The sequence below is a fragment of the Labrus mixtus genome, chromosome 2 (genome assembly GCF_963584025.1).
Source record: "Labrus mixtus chromosome 2, fLabMix1.1, whole genome shotgun sequence".
Classification (NCBI taxonomy): Eukaryota; Metazoa; Chordata; class Actinopteri; order Labriformes; family Labridae; genus Labrus; species Labrus mixtus.
Window position 1 is genome coordinate 34,289,347 of NC_083613.1, and position 18,840 is coordinate 34,308,186.

General features: G+C 44.7%; 2 protein-coding genes across 2 annotated transcripts; both read left to right on the forward strand.

The window, feature by feature from the left end:
• The first annotated feature begins 41 nt into the window (after positions 1-41).
• Positions 42-8,281, forward strand: acaa1 (acetyl-CoA acyltransferase 1). Its single transcript, XM_061026276.1, has 12 exons — positions 42-317; positions 1,173-1,266; positions 1,370-1,427; positions 1,512-1,591; positions 1,668-1,710; positions 2,029-2,127; positions 3,813-3,893; positions 4,007-4,197; positions 4,653-4,832; positions 5,679-5,734; positions 6,295-6,440; positions 6,517-8,281. The coding sequence occupies exons 1-12, from the start codon at positions 144-146 to the stop codon at positions 6,590-6,592; spliced, it is 1,278 nt and encodes a 425-aa protein (XP_060882259.1). The 5' UTR covers positions 42-143; the 3' UTR covers positions 6,593-8,281.
• A 4,468-nt stretch (positions 8,282-12,749) lies between these two features.
• Positions 12,750-18,714, forward strand: LOC132995762 (E3 ubiquitin-protein ligase TRIM39-like). The gene is made up of 2 exons (XM_061065911.1): positions 12,750-12,902; positions 15,930-18,714. The coding sequence occupies exon 2, from the start codon at positions 15,932-15,934 to the stop codon at positions 17,573-17,575; it is 1,644 nt and encodes a 547-aa protein (XP_060921894.1). The 5' UTR covers positions 12,750-12,902; positions 15,930-15,931; the 3' UTR covers positions 17,576-18,714.
• The last annotated feature ends 126 nt before the right edge of the window (positions 18,715-18,840 follow it).

Sequence of the window (18,840 nt, forward strand, 5' to 3'; positions counted from 1 at the left end):
GCTGTAGTTTGTCCCTCCGCTCTTTCCGTCCTCTCCGTCAAAACACGGAAGTGGGCAGTTTGACAGCAGAGCTCAGAGTCCAAACACTCCTCGCCGTGAAACCACGCAGGTGAAAACCCCCCCTCAGGTGTTTCGGTGACACTATGCACAGGTTGAAGATCATCTCGGGTCACTTGTCTCCCCGCGGCTCCGCTGAGCTCCGGCGGGATGTGTGGAGGTCTGAGTGCGGCTCGGCGGGCAGCAGCAGCCCGGAGGACGTGGTGGTCGTGCACGGCCGGAGGACCGCGATCGGGAAGGCGAAGAGAGGAGCGTTTAAGGTGAGAGCGTGACCTCTGACCTCTCTGTGCACCTGACAGGTGTCATAAAGTTTATGAGCTGCAGATAACGGAAGATAAAAGCTGCACACACCGACATTCACTTTGATGTTACCATGGAGATAAAAAAAAAGACTCAGATTTATAAACCCACTTGGAATATTTTTGCAATAACAACATTTATTTCTGAGTTTTAAAGGTCACATATTTAAAATCCTCTTCTCCATGTTCCTCTAACTCTAACATGTGTCTCTACTCCGTCTACAAACCCCCCAATGATGAGAAAAGTCCATCCTCTCGTCTCCCTGCTCCACTTTTCAGAAAATGTGTGCTCAAACAGGCCGTTTGGAGATTTTCCCTTCATGACATCACAAAGGGCAGTAGCCCCTCCCCCAGGTGGGTGACACTCCCACAGCTAGGTGTTAGTTCTGCCTTCTCACCGTAAACAATAGGACATGGAGCGAGAAAGACCAGAGACACCCAAGCCCTTCCAGAGAGGGGGCGTGGTCAGACACAGCTCATTTACATATTTAAAGGTACAGACACAGAAACAGCCTGTTCTGAGCAGGGCTGAAATAGAGGGGATTATAACAAGCATCAACCTCCGGTGTGGAAACATGAAGCCGATGCTGAAGTGTAAAAATCCTGCAGTTCCTCGAGTGCCCACTAGAGGCTAGCTGCAGAAGCACAGGAAGTCACATACACACCCGTTCAAAAAAAGCCTTTTCACAATAAGGCGTGTAGCTGACCTGATTGACAGGTGGGCGTGTTGTAGCGGTTTTAGTAGTGCGTCTTCGTCGGTGAAGCAGACTGAGACTTTCGAGGAGGGTAAAATGTAACCCTGAGTTTTGCCTTCAGGACACGACGCCTGACGAGCTGCTGAGCGCCGTGATGTCAGCGGTGATGAGCGACGTGGGTCTGTCGCCCAACAAGCTGGGAGACGTTTGTGTGGGTGAGAGGAGACTTCTTTACATCTTTAAAACTCCACACTGTGTTTCTGTGTTCCTGTCGCTGGTCTTAATGATCTAGAAGTCCTGCTGTGTTTTTGTCTGCAGGTAACGTCCTGCAGCCCGGGGCGGGGGCTCTGATGGCCCGTGTGGCTCACTTCCTCAGGTCAGACTCAGTTGATTGATTGATTATTGGTTGATCCTCCATCTTTCAGTCTGAGTGTTTCTCACCCGTGTCTCACCTGTCCAGCGGCTTCCCGGAGACGGTTCCGACGTACACGGTGAACAGACAGTGCTCGTCCGGCCTGCAGGCGCTCTTTAACATCGCAGGTACGCTCCGCCCCCCCATCACTTTTAAAACTCAAAGAATAAAAGTGTTTTTAACGTTTGTAACTCTGTGTTTCAGGAGCCATCCGGAGCAGAGCCATCGACCTCGGCCTCGCATGCGGGTGAGTTTATTCATCAGTATTAACTCATCCGTTCACACACAGCTGACGAAGCAGTGGGAGCAACTCGGGGTTCAGTGTCTTACCCAAGGACACATCGGACATGAGGCTGCAGGAGCTGGGGATTGAACCCCGACCCTCCGGTTAGGAGACAACCGACTCTACCACTGAGCCACAGCTGCCCGTCGAGAAGAAGACACATTTTAAAATGTTTTCAAAGTGCAGAAAATGTTGACAACTCTGTGTGTGTGTGTGTGTGTGTGTGTGTGTGTGTGTCTGTGTGTGTGTGTGTGTGTGTGTGTGTGTGTGTGTGTGTGTCAGTGTGGAGAGCATGTCTCTTCGTGCGGTCGGTAAACCCGGAGACGTGAGCTCCAGGCTGATGGACAATGAGAAAGCCAGAGACTGCATCATCCCGATGGGGTGAGAACACGGCTGATCACACGATCAGTTTTATCTCCTCCTTACGGTGGCCCGTAGGGGTCAAACGCTCAGCAACCGATGAAACGACATACATTTAGAAAAACGCGCAGCATATATAGAAACGCTGCACATTCAAAAGCAAATGAAAACTACCACAACAAATGCAAAGACACAAAGACACTGCAAAGACACAAAGACACAAACACACTGCAAAGACACAAACAAACTGCAAAGACACAAAGACACAAACACACTGCAAAGACACTGCAAAGACACAAAGACACAAACACACTGCAAAGACACAAAGACACTGCAAAGACACAAAGACACAAACACACTGCAGACACAAAGACACAAACACACTGCAAAGACACAAACACACTGCAAAGACACAAAGACACAAACACACTGCAAAGACACAAAGACACTGCAAAGACACAAACACACTGCAAAGACACAGACACAAACACACTGCAAAGACACAAACACTGCAAAGACACAAAGACACAAACACACTGCAAAGACACAAAGACACAAACACACTGCAAAGACACAAACACACTGCAAAGACACAAAGACACTGCAAAGACACAAACACTGCAAAGACACAAACGCACTGCAAAGACACAAAGACACTGCAAAGACACAAAGACACAAACACACTGCAGACACAAACACACTGCAAAGACACAAAGACACTGCAAAGACACAAACACACTGCAAAGACACTGCAAAGACACAAAGACACAAACACACTGCAGACACAAAGACACAAACACACTGCAAAGACACAAACACACTGCAAAGACACAAAGACACAAACACACTGCAAAGACACAAAGACACTGCAAAGACACAAACACACTGCAAAGACACAGACACAAACACACTGCAAAGACACAAACACTGCAAAGACACAAAGACACAAACACACTGCAAAGACACAAAGACACAAACACACTGCAAAGACACAAACACACTGCAAAGACACAAAGACACTGCAAAGACACAAACACTGCAAAGACACAAACACACTGCAAAGACACAAACACACTGCAAAGACACAAACACACTGCAAACACACTGCAAAGACACAAACGCACTGCAAAGACACAAACGCACTGCAAAGACACAAACGCACTGCAAACACACAAACACACTGCAAACACACAAACACACAAACATGCTGCAAAGACACAAACACACTGCAAAGACACAAACACACTGCAAACACACAAACATGCTGCAAAGACACAAACACACTGCAAAGACACAAACACACTGCAAAGACACAAACACACTGCAAAGACACAAACACACTGCAAAGACACAAACACACTGCAAACACACAAACATGCTGCAAACACACAAACACACAAACATGCTGCAAAGACACAAACACACTGCAAAGACACAAACACACTGCAAACACACAAACATGCTGCAAAGACACAAACGCGCTGCAAGTACAGAAACAAAACTTAAGTCACAACCAGAAAACAACAGCAAACACAGAAACGCTGCAAGTTCAGCCTTAAACGGAAGTGCTCCAGGCCTGTAGGGGCGCTGTCGTTTCATCAGTTGCTGAGCGTTTGACCCCTACCGGCCACCGTACCTCCTGCATTCTTTTGTTTCGACCTTTCGAAATCGTAGAAAAGACTCGTCACGTGTTCGTATTTCTGCAGCATCACGTCAGAGAACGTGGCGGAGAGATACGGGGTCACCAGAGAGAAGCAGGACGCCTTCGCCCTCAGCTCTCAGCTCAAGTGAGTGAATCACGTTTACTCTTTAAAGAATCTCAAACCAGAAGAGAAACGTTTACTTTGATAAAGTCAGACAAATATTCCAAATGAAATTCTTTCTTCCTGCTGCGGTTCAGAGCGTCCCGGGCTCAGAGTGCGGGTGTGTTCGAGCAGGAGATCGTCCCCGTCACCATCCAGTGTGTGGACGAGAAGGGGGCGGAGCATCAGGTGACCGTGCGTCAGGACGAGGGGATCAGAGCGGGGACGACTCTGACAGGACTCAGTAAACTGAGACCAGCCTTCAAAGAAGACGGGACCACCACAGCAGGTCAGTGTCACACAAACCCTCTACTGCCCCCCCCCCCGGTGCCCCCCCCTGGTGTCTCCCCCTGGTGTCTCCCCCTGGTGTCTCCCCCTGCTGTACCCCCCTGGTGTCTCCCCCTGCTGTACCCCCCTGGTGCCCCCCCCTGGTGTCTCCCCCTGCTGTACCCTCCTGGTGCCCCCCCCTGGTGCCCCCCCCCTGGTGTCTCCCCCTGCTGTACCCCCCTGGTGCCCCCCCCTGGTGTCTCCCCCTGCTGTACCCTCCTGGTGCCCCCCCCTGGTGCCCCCCCCCTGGTGTCTCCCCCTGCTGTACCCTCCTGGTGCCCCCCCCTGGTGCCCCCCCCCCGGTGTCTCCCCCTGCTGTACCCCCCTGGTGCCCCCCCCTGGTGTCTCCCCCTGCTGCCCCCCCCCCCCCCCCCCCCGACATATGCATCGCACTCACACACATGAATTCTGTCTCAGGTAACTCGAGCCAGGTGAGCGACGGAGCAGCGGCCGTTCTGATTGGTCGCAGGTCTGCAGTGGAGGCTCTGGGTCTTCCTGTCCTTGGGGTCCTGAGGGCGAGCGCGGTGGTCGGGGTCCCTCCTGATGTGATGGGGATCGGACCGGCGTACGCCATCCCCGCCGCTCTGGAGCAGGCCGGTAAGTTCTGATCCACATCACAGATCTGGGGGACTTTTGTCGCCTTTCAGAACAGCTTTCAGGAAACCAGAACTTTAAACTTCGATATGATAATCAAACAATATCCAAACCTTTGTTACCACGGCAACAGAAAGAGTCAAGTCATAGGCGCCCAATATTTGATCATTTCCTGTTTTTAATGATCAAAAATAGCAAACAGAACGAAAACATTTTAGACAATTTCTGATGGATTCATTCCTCCACTCACTCGGTTTGTCAGATATGAGAGCAGTTATCAGGTCAACAGGTGTTGCAGCGATGGAAGCGGGCAAGAGAAGTGGTTCAGATAGAAGTGATTGTACCCGACCTAAAAAGCCTCTGCATGTTTCTAATAAGCTCCACGAGCAGAAACGTGCTCAAACTAGGATCAATATTGGAGATGCTTTTGAAAAATGGAGAGAGGTTAGAACACAGAAAGGTTTACAGACCCATGCAGAGCTGGATAAACACTGAAGCTTCAGAGTCCACCACATGGTGACCTGAGTGAGCATGGACTCTAGAGAGGAGAGGGGGGGGAGACAGCTCTCTATGATGTTTAGAGTTTAGACTGCAGTACCTGTTTTAACCACTAGTCAGAGTTACATACTGCTCCTTTAAAACAAGATGAATGAATTGTTTTTTCTTTTTAGAGGTTAAGTTTGTTTAGTTTTTTTTACCGAAGAGCTGCATTCTTGGATAAGTGTACATAGATGGACACAGTGATGGAGAATAAACAGATGCTTTGCTGAATGCTCACTCGATGTAGCATTTAGTCATGGTGTTGTATTAAATATTTATCTTCTTAAATCCTCCCGTCTCTTCTCTCAGGACTGACCGTGGACGACATTGACGTGTTTGAGATCAACGAGGCGTTTGCCAGTCAGGTGAGTTCAGACCTCGTGGACAGATTTTTTTTGGGGTTGTGGAGGACTGCAGCCGATCCCAGCTGTCATTGGGTGAGAGGCGGGGTTACACCCTGGACTGTTCAGCAGCCAATCACAGAGCTGACATATAGAGACAGACAACCAGACACACTCACATTCACACCGACAGACAATTTAGAGTCTCCAGTTAACCTAACCAGCATGTCTTTGGACTGTGGGAGGAAGCTGGGGATCGAACCCCCAACCTTCCGGTTTAGAGACGACTGACTCTACCACTGATCCACAGCCGCCCATAATAAGAATAGATACACAAAGTGAAACCAAACAAGCACTACAATAAACAGAGCAGTACAGGATACAAACTATCAGACAATCAAAGTAAAACAGCAAGATTATACAAGCCTCCATACATGGGGCGCGACCTACCGCTAGGCCATCTGCGCCCCACAGGATCCAAATCTGTGATGTTTTCTTGTGGTGATGTGAACACGCTGTTGGCAGAAAGCCTTTAAAAGTGACCAGTAGCTGTGTGGTTTCTCTGTGCTGTCCGGCGTGCTCAGGCGCTTTACTGCGTGGAGAAGCTGGGGATCCCTCTGGAGAAGGTGAACCCTAACGGAGGCGCCATCGCTCTGGGTCACCCTCTGGGCTGCACGGGGGCTCGCCAGGTGGTGACGCTGCTCAACGAGCTCAGACGCCGAGGACGGAGGTTGGTCTTCATCATCGTCGTTTTATGTTAAAGTGTACAGAGAGAAGTTTAACTGTGACCCCCGTGTTGGCTGCAGGGCGTACGGCGTCGTCTCCATGTGCATCGGGACCGGGATGGGAGCTGCTGCTGTGTTCGAGTACCCCGGACCTTAAACACCGCAGAACCCCAAATCAAGACTCTTAACTGTAATCAAAGCCCCTTTCAGATGTGAGGAACTGGCGCTCCGGGAACTGAACTTATAAAACTTTAACACGAGTAGCAGACGAGCAGGAAGTGATCAGGAAATGTTTTTTAAGGCGTCACAGTCTCGTGGTGGGAAGGTTGTGAATGTGCTCTAACACCTTAGAAAGGTTACAGCTGATCTGTGTGTACGGATACATCCCTCCTGTTCATGCTGGATATTTACCTTCCTTTAAATGACTTCGTCCTGCAGCAGTTAGAGAGGCTAAAAGTTTTTGATTTAAGTAGTTAGTAAATAATGAACTCTGAGATCATGTTAATGTGCTGACAAACTTTAAAGTCTTTAAATGTGATTTTTCACTCTTAAATGTAGAAATCAAGTATCTCCTCTGAAAATAACTCTGTGAGTCATGACTGTCTACAATGGGTGTAACACCCGAGTCCCACTGTCTGTGATGTTTTCAGAGTTTTCAGAGTCCTATCTTCACTTTGTTTACATCGCCCGGACGGCCGGCTGACTCCTCCCCTCGCGTATAAAAGTTGTTTAATTGAGGGACTAGAGAAAAGAAGAATAACATACTGTACTCACTGCTTAACTGTGTTTCTAGATCACGCTCATTTCAGGTAAATTTACATGCAGTGTGAAGATACGAGCAGAATAAAGATCGCTAGCATTAGCATGCTAACACAACAATGCAGCGCCAGTTGTTTTGGTTTCATGCTGGAGCTCAAGGGCGACATCAGCTGGATCAAAACATCACATATAAAGCCTTTAAAAGGTCCAGTATGAACCGGAGGATTAAGAAGTACACATCAGGCCCCGTGTCCACTTAGCGTCTTATTCTGAGCGCCAGCGTCTTTTTCCATTTCCAACGGGTAGAGAGTGTTCGCAGCAGAAAGCGTCCGCCTGGAGAAAAAAGCACAGCAGGCAGCGTCATGTTTTCAAGCGCTCTGCCGTTTTTTGTGCATCCGCTCCGAGCGCTCACGTTGAAAATCTTTCAGCAAAGCGCTGCTGACGTCATCGGCGCTCTTTTCCAAATGTTTGATATTCCCCCGTAGTTTTGCCGTCTACAGATCGTGTCTTGTAACCACATCCTCCGTGTCTGATCGGGGAAATAAACGATCTCAAATATCAAACATTTAGTAAAAAGTAACGGAGCAGTGACGGTCATACAGCGGCCGTTGTCATCAGACTGTTGTCATGGAGACAGCCAGCGCTTATGAAAAAAGGCCAGGTGGACACGCGGCCTTAACTCTTTTTCTTTAACCTTTAACAGCATGTCGCACGTCGTTATTCTCCCCTCATTATAGATCTGTGTTAAAGCAGAAGCTGAATGTTTGTCGCTGCTTTAACAGCAGAGCATGAACACAACACACAGACGTTCAGAGAGCTGTGGCTTAGTGGGACAAATGGTCCCGGCTGCGTCAGAGCGAGGAGGGTCGTCTGAAAGGGGGCTGACATTTAAGAGACACTGAATGATTCTCACTCTGAACTAATGCTGCTGATTTCTAACACCAGGTGATTAAAGTGCCTTTGATTTCTCATCACTGATTTCTCCTGATGTGATGTCACGGAGCGTCTTTGTTGTGCTGCAGAATAAAACTCGTGTAAAATGAAAAGTTTGAAATAAACACCAGATGCTTTTGTCCTGATGAAATGATGAGTGCTCAGTGAAGACATCCCTCGCTCCACCCTACTGATAAGTCACATAACATACCTTAATATCGACATTAGTCGCCAGGGCAACCAAAGCAGCATCGCCACCTTCAACAGAGCGATGCTCCGTACATGCGAGCTGCAGGTGGTGACATCACTGATACTACCTACCCCTACCACACGGCCCCTAACGGCCCCCCAGGACCAGAATGCAACACTTCCTGATGCTAACGTTACTCATGCACAAGAACGACAAATGTTATACAAGAGAAAATAAAAAGACAGAGAAAAGTCTGCAGAGAGATTTAAGAAAGGGGGCGGGGCAGGGAGGCGGAGCTAAGGTGAGGCGCCCTGCTCGTGCGCTGTCTCTCTACCTTCCCTTACTCTCTCTTTTTTAATGAGGAGAGACGAGAGACACTCCTCCTCATCCAGATCCTCTGACCGGCTTCAGCTGCCTCATCCCCCCTCACTGTCTTCAGCAAACAGTGTCCACGGACTCCCAGTTCTCCCAGTAATGAGATCATGAAAATCTTCTTTCATTGAATGATCTTTACTCATTATATTTTTAACCCAGAGAGACAGCACAGTCTAAATTACACAAATCAGTCACGTTACCGAGACGTGTGCATGACTCAGTCTGCGAGTTTAGCTGATTAAAAACAGGAAGTTATCCATCACTCTGTTTCTGTTGCCATGGTGTTGAAACTACACTACAATCAAATCGATGTTTAACAATCTTCAATCGTGGCGACAACCCGACGTGCAGATTGTGCCCGCCTGTCCCAAACAAGCCTTTGTAAAGATCTGATTGGTTCAATTGTTTGTCATTTTCTCTCCGTGGCTCAGAATGTGAATAGTTTGGAGATTCTTCTCTGATAAACAAACAAACGTACCGGAGCTTCTTAAAGACAGCGTGTTTGAAACGGAGCAGAGCGTAGTGACAGACCGCGACGCTCGCTGTGGAAACACGATCACTGAGTAGAGTGGCAGTGAGCTGCGGTGTAGTGAGCTGCGCTGACCGCTCTTGGAGTACGTGGAAACAGGAGCCATCCGATTCATCTGATGTTTCAGAACTTCTCAGCTGTGGACAATGCGGTGTGGACTTAGAAGGAAGGAGGGGGTTGGTGTTATCTCTGCCTCTGGGGGCTGAGAAGTCACCCCCCTCCCTATGTGGTGATTCAAACCTGTGAAGGTGTGAAAATGTGTCACAGCTGTCGGGGGACTGGGGCGTTTCCCCAAAGGGAGGGGCTCCACAGTCAAAGTCTTTGTTTTCAGGAATGGCAGGGAAGACAAGACTAATTTTCTTAGTCCTTGGGTTATCCTGGCTGCTCGGTTCTTTACTGAGCTTTTTCAGTAGGGTTGTTTGATCTCTTGAGGGGCTTGGTTCAAGATCAGAGCCATATTCTGACAATATGTCTTGCTCCATGCATACCTGTGCTCCTTGAATAACATCAAACACATCCAGCACTTCCTGCTCAGCAGTTTTGAATTGCTGACGAATAAATGTATTTTCTGCCAACAGGGATTAGATGTGGTTCTGCAGGGCTTCTTTTTCTACTTGCAGCTGGGTTTGCTGCAGGAAGGACATGCGTTGGGAAAGAGGGAGAAATTGCCCAAGACATTCAGGATTATGCTTTGGGGTTTTCTGGCTTGGTGGTTGGCTTGATCAACGAGCTCCTTTAACTTCTTATAACAAATGCTAATTGAATAGCATTTCAATAGAAATGAAAAGTCGATGTTCAAAACAAATACATTTCTCTAGAAGAATTACTTCAGGATAAAACTCTGGATTAAAGCAACAACCTAGTTCATTAAGAAAGTCGCCCTGGCTGCATCATTATGTTCAACAACACAAACTAAGCCACAGCTTGCTGTATGCTTTGAATAAACAACAAGCAAGGAAAGTAAATCTTCAAAAGAAAAGATAATTTTCCTCAAGAAAAATCTCTTTTAGGATTAAAAATTTGGATTACTGTGCATTAACAGTGCAATAAAGCTGGTTTTATTGAAGGCCTCACACGGGGCACCATTTGTTGGGGTTTTATCTAGTCAACTTTGATTATATTCTTTAATAATTATATTTAAAAAACCATGATCGTCTCATTGGATGCAGAAAAGGGCTTTGATAAAGTTAACTGGACATTCTTACTCAGCGCCTTACGCAAGTTTGGTTTTGGAGAGTTCATCCACTGGGTAAGAACACTGTACACATCACCTAGGGCCACAATAATCACAAATAGGATCACTTCACCGAACTTCACACTACACCAAGGGACCAGACAAGGATGCCCACTCTCTCCATCCCTATTTGCAATTTTCATCGAACCTCTCGCAGCAGCTGTAAGACAAAACAATAACATTAAAGGAATCTACAGTGAACAAGCAGAGCATAAAATAAGCCTTTACGCAGATTAGAGGTGGGTGATACGGGAAAAATATCATATCACAATTTTTTTGGGGGAAAAATCCCGATCACCATTTTATCACCATTTTTTTCATACTGATCTTTAGACTAATTTGTAAGTTACTGACCAGTTCAACCAAACTTATTTCCCTGTATAATGTTTTTAAATGCACAAAAACTGCGCTGACAAGTTTAATCTATTTGAAAAACATCTTTGTAGGAGGTCTGGAGGTCTCACCCAGAACATCTTTAGCAACAGAAATGTCTTTCACTCAATTTGATCAATATTTATGCACAATTTGAAGGTTTTCCTCACCACTTTGAAATGATGATTTAGTTATGTGTCCTCTTTTTATGTTCTTCAGGAACATTTTCACGCAGTGATGAATTCATTTAAAAACATGTAGACTTCAAGTTCTTGTGTTTCTGTTCTATTTTAGTCCTGCAGAGTTCCTCCAGCTGGAGCTTCATACAGGCTCTGCAGTCTTTGTTGTTTTTTATGACATCATTGGACTAACTTTAGTTTAGTTTATATATAATCAAACATAATACAGAATGTGTTCATTCTGTGACACATGATCAAAGTAAGTTTTACTGACAGAAGAGTTTAATTCATAGAGGGGGCGGGACATTGTTGATTGACAGACAGACAGTCACCATGGTTACTCACTCTCACCTGCCTGCTGCACATGTTACACCCCTGTACAGCGTACTGTAAGGGGAGAAATAAAGAAGAAAGAAACAAACACGTTGTTGCTGGCTTTCATTCAATGGTGTAATAAATAATATACAATAACACATCATATTATCATTGTACAGTATTATACACTTGGATGAACATACATGCACTGTTTAATACCTTTACATCTGTCATATAACAGGCTAGTATTTCTCAATATCGTATAATCTACTGCTTGTTTTATGTAAACACATTTAACTCTTAGTTGCTTTAGTAGTTATACACACTTGCAGAGTGATATTTCTTTAAACTGTACCATGTAACTGTAATTGTTCAACTGACCGATACAACTTAAATAACACACTCTCAGTAGACGCACTACACGTGTCTCTATCGCTCTCTGTCTGTGTGATTCAAGCTAGCATGCACGCATCACGGCAAACACATTCATGCTTAACCCGCTTCATAAACATACTGAAATTACTTTGTATACAGAAACAAACTTTAAATATTTAGGAACTTACATCGATAGTCACCTCAAATTCATAGATAACACAGACTATGTCTTTAAAACAGCTCTGCAGAGGCTACACCGACTTAGGAAGCTGAATGAGTTTGGGGTGGGTAAAAGGATTCTTGAAATGGTGAACAAGAATCTGTATGAGAAAGTATTTTGTCTTTTAACATGGTCTCATGGTACGGGCATTTAGATGTTAAACATAAAAGCAAACTGAACAGAGTGGTCAATACCGCTAGTAAAATCATAGGGAAACCACAGATGCCACTTTGTGACAGGCATGTACTGAAGGACATAACAAGTGACCCTTCTCATCCACTGCACTCCCAGTTCGAAGTGCTTCCATCAGGTCGGCGATTCAGAGCCATAAAAAATTTGTATAAAAAATCATTTGTACCAAATGCAATAAAATTATTAAATTCATAAAGGAAAAAAACGAATTTTATGAAATTTCTGTTTTTAAACCTATAACTTTATGAAATGTATTAAAACTCTATTATTATACTAAATTATTATTTTAAATTCACGCACCATGCTGACTGTGATGATGTCGAGGACTACAGGCGCTCTCCTGGTTTCCTGCTGTGCTTGAATGTTGTCTTGTTTGTCATAAAGTTTTTTCTGTCTTGTTCTTGTGAAGCCAGAGACAATTTTCCACTTTGTGGACAAATAAAGTTTTATTCTTCTTCTAATAAATGTATGAACTCGAGGATCCTCTCTTATTCACAAAGAAGATACGACGACTTTAATGAGACTCTTCTTCTTCTTCTCAGATCAGATCAGTCTATCAAAGCTGGTATTTCACAACAGCCCTGTGACTCAGAGGGAAGAAACAAGCTGCAGTTAGAGGCGGAGCCACAGCTGAGGGAGGAGAGCTTCAGCGTCACTCTGAAGAAATGAAACTTAAAGTTTGTGAGGGTGTCAGCCACGCAGCCGTCCAGAAAGGTCTCCGTTTCTCTTCAAAGAAATTAAACTAACTTCATCCAATCTTTGTCAACGACACAGCAGAGTCTCTGCAAACACAGGTGAGTACAGCTGATCATGTTTACACTTTGAACAACCAGGATTTACACTCAACTCCCTCATTTCACTCTCTCTTCATACTCGAGCTTGTTAAACTGTGTGTGTGTGTGTGTGTGTGTGTGTGTGTGTGTGTGTGTGTGTGTGTGTGTGTCTGTGTGTCTGTGTGTGTCTGTGTGTGTGTGTGTGTCTGTGTGTGTGTGTGTGTGTGTGTGTGTGTGTGTGTCTGTGTGTGTGTGTGTGTGTGTGTGTGTGTGTGTGGGTGTGTACTTCCTGGTATCGTTGTTGTTCACTGATAACTTCCTGCAGACAAACTGAATTCATCATCATCATCAATTTTTATTTGTATAGCGTCAACTCATAACAAGTGTTATCTCGAGACACTTTACAAGAAGCAGGTAAAAGACCTTACTCATTGTTATGTTATATAAAGCAGGTAAAAGACCTTACTCATTGTTATGTTATATAAAGCAGGTAAAAGACCTTACTCATTGTTATGTTACATAAAGCAGGTAAAAGACCTTACTCATTGTTATGTTACAAAAAGCAAGTAAGAGACCTTACTTATTGCTATGTTACAAAGATCCGGTCTATCCATCATGAGCACTTTAGCAAAGCAGCAAAAGTTACAGTGGTAAGAAAAAACTGCCTTATTAAAAGGCAGAAATCTTCGGCCGGATCCCCGGCTCATGACGAAACAGTCTTCACAGGCCTAGACTGCGCCGGGCTTGGAAAGGGATAGGGGGAGAGATGGGATAAGATGCAGGAAGAGGGATAGAGAGCAAGGGGGTGGGGGGAGGTAGACCGTCCATCAGCAATCCGGTGGGGAGGGGAGGGGGTGTGGGGGGTTGTTCTGGCAGGCCGCCAACCCACGATCCGGTGGGGAGGGGGTAGTGGTGGGGTGGGGGTTGTTCTGGCAAGCCGTCAACCGATGATCTTGAGGAGCCTAGGGGAGCTCAAGAGCTCCCAGGAAAGCAGGTGGTTAGTGACTGAGATTTATAGATAGATACATGCAGTAATATGATGTACTGTATATGCAGAGAGAGAGAGAGAGAGAGAGAGAGAGAGGAGCTCAAGGTGCCAGTTCCCCCGGTAGTCTAAGCCTATAGCAGCATAACTAGGAGCTGGTCTACACCAGCACCAGCCCTAACTATAAGATTTATCAAAAAGGAAAGTTTTAAGTCTAATCTTAAAAATACAGACTGTGTCTGCCTCCCGGACCCCGGCTGGAAGACGGTTCCAGAGGAGAGGAGCCCGGAGGAGGAATTCTATTTCCTCTGGCTGTTTCACAGTAAAATGATGCACAAAGACTAACAACACTATGGCTTCCTGTAAGGGCCCTCAAGCCTGTAAGGGCCCTCAAGCCTGTAAGGGCCCTCAAGCCAGCAGGACCTGCTATTGTGTTTTGCCCTTCTGTCTGTGTGTTTGTGTCGTGACAGGTTACTGGTGGACAGAGTTCTGCCACACTTGGGCAGACATGACTAGTCTCCCAGGTGTAGGCTATTTAAGATTGGGTGGCAACCTCTCATTCCCTCTCTCATCCATCCTCTTATTTATTTGCTATGAGCATTAAGGAACACAATGTTTTGGTGCTGTGCACCTGGGGGACTACAAAAGTTGTGTTCTTTAATGCGCATAGGAGATAAGTATATCTTTGGGAGCCATAGTGTTGAGATTCTTTGTGCATCACATCTAGTGATTTTTTACGACTCACTCATCTAAATAAGTGATGTGCATGTGTTTGCTTACCTTTTCAGTTTCACAATAAAAGCCTTGACATGGAGAAACCACAATGAGACTTCATATTTGAAGAAATCAGAGAAGGAAGTGAAATTTGTTTTCATTCAAGTCAGAAAAATATTTGTAAGCAGTAAAATGTTGCACTAAAAAATCATCTGCACAACAGTAAAGGTCAAAATCAGCTGTTTCACCAGCAGAGGGCGCTTGTGTTTTCTAAAGTTTTCCTAAAATGGCCATTATAAGGTCGTCAAAAACACTTTTAGAAACAACTTGTTTAAACAATGCAATCTCTGTTATTTAAATGGTCCATAGACGTGCTGTCAACATTAACGAGTTAATTACCATTAATCTCTTACTATTTTGTCCCTTTAGGCTCACCGTACAGTCGTCCTCAGTGTCTCCCTGAAGTCACACTGCTGCATCTTTGAATGTTTGAATTTCAGATCCCCCCACCATGGGCAGGTTGAAAACATGATGAACTAGCGATGTAGTTTCAGCCCCTCTAACCAAAGGAGCCTCTGATGACGCAAAATGACGATTTTTGCGTCATCAGAAGCTCTTTTTCAGACTTAGAAATACAAAGATTTCACATCTCAGGGGAAAATGAGGGTAGGATGCACGACCATTCAAAAATACTACCAGCTTTCTAATGATACAAAGATTAATGCAAATGGGAGAAGTATCCCTTTAATAAAAAAGTAAAAGCCTAATTTTTTTTATTTCTAAATGCAAAATAATGGAATTTTAACCATGCAATTAAAACTCAGATTAATAGCGATTAACTATTGAAATTCTAAAACAAATAATCATTTGACAGCCCTTAAGGATAGTATTAGTAGTAAGAAGAAGGAGCAGACATCAGGATGGAAGGAGAACGAGGAGAAGACAGTGGGATAATGTCAGACAGTTGTGTAAAGAAGTTAAGAGATTAATCTGATATCGTGATGTATCATTTTCTGATTATCTTACAAGATATCAATTATCACAGAATCACAAATCCCTCCAAAGAAAATTAATAATTTAATCCAAAGTCACTTTTCTGCTTCATGGCACTGAGAACAAACAGAAGGAAAATGTATGATTTTAAATTTGTCTTTAAATTTATTATTGTTAAGAGAATAAGACAAAATGATCCACCACTCCAGGGCTCTATGGGGCTTCCATCTTTAACATTAAAATCAGTAACCCATTCAGATTGGTAAATCTTTACACCCTTTACTTTAAGATGTTTAACAAAGATAAGAGTCTGATATCAATTAAATCTTATTCTTTCTTTCTTTCACTCTGTGTAGATATGGCTGCTGCAAACTATCATCGGTCTGAGGATCAGTTTCTCTGCTCCATCTGTCTGGATGTGTTCAATGATCCTGTTAGCACATCATGTGGACACAACTTCTGCAAAAACTGCATCACTGAACACTGGAACACCAGCGACCAGTACAAGTGTCCAATGTGTAAGAAGGTTTTTAACACAAGACCTGAGCTGCACGTCAACACTTTGCTCTCTGGGATGGTTGGTCAGTTCAGAGACAAAGCTCAGCAGGAAGCCAGCAGCAGCAGCTCAGAGCTACAAGAGTCCAAACCAGGAGAAGTTCTCTGTGACGTCTGCACTGGAACCAAACAGAAGGCCCTGAAGTCCTGCTTAGACTGTCTGGTCTCCTACTGTGAGACTCACCTGGAGCCTCATCTGACAGCTTCACGTCTGAAAAGACACCAGCTGATCGACCCTGTGGAGAACCTGGAGGACAGGATGTGTACGAAGCACGATAAACCTCTGGAGCTGTTCTGTAAGACCGATCAGACCTGTGTCTGCATGCTCTGCTCTGTTTTAGACCACCAGACACACAAGTTTGTTCCTCTGAAAGAAGAATATGAAGAAAAGAAGGCAGAGCTGGAGGAGACAGAGACTGAAATTCAGCAGATGATCCAGAAAAGACAACTGAAGATTCAAGAGATCAAACACTCAGTGGACCTCAGTAAGGACGATGCAGACAGAGAGATGGCAGAAGGTGTTCGAGTCTTCACCGCTCTGAAGGAGTCTGTTGAGAGAGGTCAGGCCGAGTTCATCGACACGATCGAAAAGAAGCTGAAAACAACAGAGAAACAGGCCGAAGCTTTCATCAAAGAGCTGGAGCAGGAAATCTGTGAGCTGATGAAGAGGAGCACTGAGGTGCAGCAGCTCTCACGCTCTGAAGACCACCTCCATCTAATCCAGAGAGTCCAGTCTGTTAACTTTGCTCCACCCACCAAAGACTGGACAGAGGTTAATGTCTGTCAACCACTTTATGAGGAGACTGTGAGGAAAGCTGTGGCTCAGCTGGAGGAGACTCTCAGTGAAGAGATGAAGAAGCTGTTGGTTCCAGCTGAGCTGAAGAGAGTCCAGCAGTATGCTGTGGATGTAACTCTTGATCCTGATACAGCACATCCTAATCTCATCCTGTCTGAAGATGGGAAACAAGTTCATCTTGGTGATGTGAGGAAGAATCTACCAGACAACCCAGAGAGATTCTCTCTTTGTGCTTGTGTTTTAGGAAAGCAGAGTTTCTCTTCAGGCAGATTTTACTTTGAGGTTCAGGTTAAAGGAAAGACTGAGTGGGATTTAGGAGTGGTCAGAGAGTCCATCAACAGGAAGGGACCAATCACACTGAGTCCTCAAAAAGGTTTCTGGACTATATGTTTGAGAAATGGAAATGAATATAAAGCCCTTGATGACCCTCCAGTCCGTCTCTCTCTGAAGTGTCGGCCTGAGAAGGTGGGGGTGTTTGTGGATTATGAGGAGGGTCTGGTCTCCTTTTATGACGTGGACTCTGCAGCTCTGATGTACTGCTATACAGACTGCTCCTTCACTGAGAAACTCTTCCCTTACTTTAGTCCCTATCTTAATAAAGGAGGTAAAAACTCTGCACCTCTGATCTTAACTCCTGTCAGTGTGAAATAATCAGACTTCATGTATTGATTCTCATCCGAGTACAAACCATCCCATTTACTGACAACACGGTATATTTGACATCTTTGACAGAATCAGATCATCGTGTTCGTTGATTGACTTTATAGTTCAGAGGTTTGTCCTCGTAAACACAGCAGGTAACAAACTGATTTAAACTTCAGATCGAGAGGAAAAAATTGCAGAAGACAACAATTCAATAAGTTTATATTTGTCTGAAATGTCTTTGGTGTCTCTTTGACCGAGTTCTGCTGTACGTATGATAGTGTTGATAAAAAGTCAAAGACATCTGTAAATATGTGATTGGTTTTTTTAAACTTAGTTTTTATTTCAGATTCTACAATTTATACAATAATACTGACAGTTCTTCAAATTTCCTTTTTTGTTTACAGCTGTATCTATATGTTTACAAGGATAAACACAATAATAATGATTACAAAAAACAATAAGACAGATATAACTTAACTCTATCATAAAAAATATATATTTATATATATACATATAAGAGGTGTTTAAAAATCAGATAAATAATATCAAAAGGAGGTAAGAGTCAAGGAGGGGATTCACATGTGTGTGTGTGTGTGTGAGTGTGTGTGTGTGTGTGTGTGTGTGTGTGTGTGTGTGTGTGAGTGAGTGTGTGAGTGTGTGTGAGTGTGTGTGTGTGTGTGTGTGTGTGTGTGTGTGAGTGTGTGTGTGTGTGAGTGTGTGAGTGTGTGTGTGAGTGTGTGTGTGTGTGTGTGTGTGTGTGTGTGTGTGTGTGTGAGTGTGTGAGTGTGTGTGTGAGTGTGTGTGTGTGTGTGTGTGTGTGTGTGTGAGAGTGTGTGTGTGTGTGTGTGTGTGTGTGTGTGTGTGTGAGTGTGTGTGTGAGAGTGTGTGTGTGTGTGTGTGAGTGTGTGTGTGAGTGTGAGTGTGTGTGTGTATGTGTGTGTGTCTGTGTGTGTCTGTGTGTGTGTGTGTGTGTGTGTGTGTGTGTGTGTGTGTGTGTGAGAGGCCTCGCGGCTGAGAGCTCCCCCTTCTGGCCTCGGCAGGCATCACTAATCAATCACATGCATTATCTCTTGATAGACATTACAGGTAGATGACAGATTCATAAATCTTGGCACATATCTGTATATTTCAAAGGTTTTTAACAATGTTTAAAGTGTTTTAAATCCTTCAGACTGAATCTGGTTTAACACTGATATCTTTTACAAATTAGTAAACTTAAATGAACTTCTACAATTGTTTTGTGACATTTTTTACAAGAATTTGCTGTTTTA

Bases quoted from the DNA above. Each gene is read 5' to 3' on its own strand.
- acaa1 (XM_061026276.1), top strand. From the start codon at position 144: ATGCACAGGTTGAAGATCATCTCGGGTCACTTGTCTCCCCGCGGCTCC. The intron at 1,592-1,667 runs GTACGCTCCGCC...TCTGTGTTTCAG, and splicing joins GGCGCTCTTTAACATCGCAG to GAGCCATCCGGAGCAGAGCC. The intron at 6,441-6,516 runs GTTGGTCTTCAT...TGTTGGCTGCAG, and splicing joins CTCAGACGCCGAGGACGGAG to GGCGTACGGCGTCGTCTCCA.
- LOC132995762 (XM_061065911.1), top strand. From the start codon at position 15,932: ATGGCTGCTGCAAACTATCATCGGTCTGAGGATCAGTTTCTCTGCTCC.